Source organism: Chiloscyllium plagiosum, unplaced genomic scaffold, assembly GCF_004010195.1.
Source record: "Chiloscyllium plagiosum isolate BGI_BamShark_2017 unplaced genomic scaffold, ASM401019v2 scaf_8354, whole genome shotgun sequence".
NCBI classification, from domain to species: domain Eukaryota; kingdom Metazoa; phylum Chordata; class Chondrichthyes; order Orectolobiformes; family Hemiscylliidae; genus Chiloscyllium; species Chiloscyllium plagiosum.
In genome coordinates this window covers 1-4,403 of record NW_025211702.1, presented here as the reverse complement: position 1 = coordinate 4,403, position 4,403 = coordinate 1, and the positions used below count along the sequence as shown (strand labels likewise).

General features: G+C 50.6%; 1 protein-coding gene across 1 annotated transcript; it reads right to left on the bottom strand.

The window, feature by feature from the left end:
- Positions 1–528: 528 nt before the first annotated feature.
- On the bottom strand, positions 529–3,006 carry gpank1 (G patch domain and ankyrin repeats 1). Its single transcript, XM_043685680.1, has 2 exons — positions 2,317–3,006; positions 529–1,241 (listed from the first exon to the last, which is right to left on the bottom strand). Exons 1-2 carry the CDS (start codon positions 2,892–2,894, stop codon positions 788–790), a joined length of 1,032 nt encoding a protein of 343 aa, XP_043541615.1. The 5' UTR covers positions 2,895–3,006; the 3' UTR covers positions 529–787.
- Between the last annotated feature and the right edge of the window lie 1,397 nt (positions 3,007–4,403).

Sequence of the window (4,403 nt, the reverse complement as noted above, 5' to 3'; positions counted from 1 at the left end):
GCAGAGTACTGTGGGCGGTAACTCATGAGGAGATGGCCAGGTAGTTGGTTGCTGCAAAATCACTCACAATCAGCTGCTTTTCTGCCATATTTATTTATCGGTGTATATTGTGGGGTAACAGCACCTCCACTGGGAATAGATTGGTCTTCAGTCAGAGACCACGGGAGTGGTTTACTAATCGTATAAGAGGTACAGGGCTGGAAATGTGAAGTACAGGTGGTAAACTGCAGGTAGAGAGAAACCGAGCCAACGTTTCAGGCTGATGCTCCTGAGTGCTGCAGTGTTTTACCTCACTGAGGGACACCTGGTTCACTGTGAAATAACATTTCCCTCAGCCAGGAGGGTGGCAGCAGTAAGAATGAGGGGGGGGGGGAGAAAGAGACAGTCGGGAAGTTGACTGAAACATCTGATGAACCCCCAGGAAATGGAGCACTCCCTGCCCTTCTCTCTCTCTCTCTCTTTCTCTCTCTCACACACACACACGCACACACACACACACACACAGACAGACACACACACAGACACAGACACACACACAGACACAGACACACACAGACACACACACAGACAGACACACACAGACACACACACATACAGGCCGGCCTTGGGTTTGAACATTTTGGCCACAGGATGGTGTCACCAACAAAGCAGCACTCCATCGTCACTGCACCACCGTGTCAGCCACCGAGACCCAGGAGAGAAACATGCACCAAGCCCGTGACAACATGAGCAAACGCCGAACCCTTCGCAATGCACTTTGTAAACAGACACACCCCAAAGTTCGGTGCTAGAGGTTCATGTAAGTCCTCAGATCTTTCTCCCAGGCTTTCTCCTTTGCCAGGCGCCTGCGTTCCTCTCTCCTGCTGACTGTAGCAGCCCTTTGGACTCGCCTGCTCGGGGTCTTTGGTCGCTTCACTGCGTCGCAATCGTTGGCGGCAAAGTGGGTGACCTTCGGTTTCAAATCGCTCTGGAACCCGAGCCCTCTCTGATCTCGCTTCAGCACGGTCTTTACTGGAAACTTCTGTCCCTTTCCAGCAGGCCCCAGTCCGGTCTCCCTATCCCAACCTTCCTTCAGCATCAGTTTGAAGCCGACGTTGGTTTCTGGGATGAAGTAGTGAGTTGGCACTGGCCTACCTTTCTTGTTGAACAAGTGTAACGTCGATCTCTCGTGCTGTTCAATGCTGTCCTCCTCATAGTGCACATCACAAATCTGGCAGAATTTCTTTTGCCGCGGCCTCTCCCTGGGAGGGGAAGGACAGTGCGTTATCATTTTTAAAACTCACCACCTTTTTGATTGTAAATGTGCTCATGTATTGCTGCATTGATGAGGTCTCACCCTCAGTGGTGATGCTAAGTTCCCAAGCACGGGATCGTTCTGGCAATAGTACTGAGGACTGGTGCTCCAGAATGTGCCACGCCCCTGGCCAAGTTCCAACACTGACAATGTGGGAAATTGCCCAAGTGTGTCCGGTACACCAAAGGCAGGGCAAATCCAAAATACAAACAAAATCAGAAACCGCTGGAAAAACTCCGGAGGTCTGGCAGGGTCACTGCACCTGAAACGTTAGCTCTGCTTTCTCTCTCCACAGATGCTGCCAGACCTGCTGAGTATTTCCTGCAATTTCTGATTTCCAGCATCCATAGCTCTTTCTTTCGTTCTGAGAATTCCAGAGGTTCACAATCCTCATGAGGAGTGAAGGAATTTCCCATCTTGGTCCTGAAAGATTTGCCTCTTATCCTGAAGACATGTCCCCCCATCAACCTCTCAGCTTTCACCCTGTCGGGATCCCCGTACTAAGGAGTGAGATCACTTGGGAATCTTTCAAGCCCCAGAGAACACTGAGCCAGTTAACGTGTTCTTGGTGTTCACACTGACTGGCTGTTGCCACCCCCTAGCTTGCTGGTGGGTACGCAGAGAGAGGGTGAGGAACCCAGTGGGGATGTTACACACAACGAGAGGCGACCTCAGGAGCTGAACTAGGACGGGAGGCAGGAGGTCATGGGGAAAGGGAAAAGGAATACGTCACATCCACATTCTGGGATACCACAGACACTGGCACTGACCCGACCTGACCCGACCCGACCCTTTTGGAAGCATGCTGGACTGGAACACAAGGCACTTACAGGGTCACAGAACTGTTACAGTGCACCAGGAGGCCATTCGACCCATCAAACCTGCACTGGTTCTATTCCCCAATGCCAATCCCTTGCATTTTCAATGCCCCAATTGAACCTGCACTACCCCCGCCCCCCCACATTTCCAGGCAGTGTATTCCACACCCTCACTACTCGCCGCTGGATAAAGCTTTTCCTCACCTTGGCTCTTGGCACTCTTCCCGGTGAGTATGAAATTCTTCAAGCGTTGTGATGATCTCTGTGTGCCCAGCCTGCCTGGCCAGATCCAACGCATCTTGGCCTGTGGAATCGCAGACTCCGATCCACGCTGCCCCATGGTTCAGTAAGTACTTCACCACCTCGGCCTGCCCACTATACGCTGCACACATGGTGGCGGTCCAGTAATAACTGTCCCGGAAGTTGATATCGCACACTGCCGTCTCCAGCAGCCTGCGAAGGGTTTTCAGGTCCCCGTCCTGAGCACACTTTAACAGGAGGTGCCCGTTCCTCTCTGACGCTGCAGGCTGGCTCCTTCCACCACTCTGCCCATCGGCCTTTTCTGGCCGTGACTTCGGCCGAATAACTCTACGCTTCCGACCGGAACTCGGACCTGCCTCACCATCCGCTGCAATCAGGCTCTCGTAGAAAGTTTTCACCTCATCTCCAGTCAAAGCTTCAACCCCGGGGCCGGCCGGTGGAGATTCCCGACGTTCCCCGTTTTGCCAGGTGTCGGTTTTCTCTTTGGCTCGGGTAAAAGTGATGAGGTTGATGTGCTCCATGGCGGAAAAGGTTGTTGGTTTGCAGGTCTGTCTGTTTCAAACCTCACTTTCCTGCCGCAGACAGACACTCCATAGCCCAGAGACCTTGCTGGGCAAGAGGAAAACAGACACAGCAATTACTGACAGTTTGTCAAAGTTACACCCAAACAAGTACAAAACCCAATTCCACAGGCAATACTTACAGGCATCAGACTAAGAATATATTGAGAATAAGACAAAATAGGACACGAGCAAGGAAGATTGGTACAAAACCGATTCCTGAAGGAGGGCTCATGACCGAAACGTCGATTCTCCTGATCCTTGGATGCTGCCTGACCTGCTGCGCTTTTCCAGCAACACGTTTTCAGACAAAATCGTAATACTAGTACGTTAACAGTGTCAGACAGTCACACAGCATGGACCAACCATAACCTCAAAGCAAACTAGGCCCACCTGCCTACTCCTGGCCCTTATCCCTCCAAACATTTCACACAAATGTACTTACCCACATGTCGTTTAAATGCTGTAATTGTACCCACATCCACCACTCCCTCAGCAAGCTCATTCCACACACGGACCAGTGGCTGGGTAAAACAGGTATCCCACATGCCCTCTTTAAATCATTCCCCTCTCACCTTAAAAATGTGCCCCCCCTTACCTTGAAATTCCCTATCCGAGGGAAAAGACAGCTGTTTCTAACAGCATCTACACCCCTCGTGATTTTATCAACCACTATAACAGCATCCTTCAATCTCCGATGCTCCAGGGAGAAATATCCCACCGACCCAGTCTCTCCTCATAACTTTGACCCTCCATCCAAGGCAACATCCTGGTAAAACTTGTCTGAATCCTCTCCAGCTTAATAAGAGGCTTCATGGATATTCTGTACAACCTCAGCATGAGGTCCCAAATCCGAAACTCAAAAGGCCTGAGCAATGAAGGCAAGCGTACTAAACGCTTTCGGAACCACCCTGCCGACATGCGATGCTAACAGGCCTTACATTTACACAAGAACATCAGAACTCGGAGCAGGAGGAGGCTATCCGGCCCTTGGAGCCTGGCCCACCATTCAATACGATCAGGGCTGATCCTTTCCTGGCCTCAGCTCCACTTACCCAGCCTCTCAGCGGAACCCTTAATTCCACCAAACAGATATCGATCTCAGCTTGAAAGACATTTGCTGAAATAGCGTTAGCCATTTCACTGGACAGGGAATTCCACAGAGTGACAACCCTCTGGGTGAAGCGGTTCCTTCCCAGTTCAGTATTAAAGTAGAAGACCTGCCCCTTGTGCATTAACAAAATGCAATCCCTTGCATTTATCCAAACTAAATTCCATTGGCCACTCCTCAGCCCAGGAACCCAATTGATCAAGATCTCTTTGTACCCTCAGATAACCTTCTTCATTGCCCACCAGACCACTAATCCTAGAGATATTCAGATATTTATCACACAGACGCTGGGATATCGGGATATCGCCTCGACATCGCTACACCAACAGGGATATTTATATATATTTATCACACCGACG

Bases quoted from the DNA above. Each gene is read 5' to 3' on its own strand.
- gpank1 (XM_043685680.1), bottom strand. From the start codon at position 2,894: ATGGAGCACATCAACCTCATCACTTTTACCCGAGCCAAAGAGAAAACC. The intron at 1,242-2,316 runs GTGAGGAAAAGC...TTCCCCTCCCAG, and splicing joins GAAGAGTGCCAAGAGCCAAG to GGAGAGGCCGCGGCAAAAGA.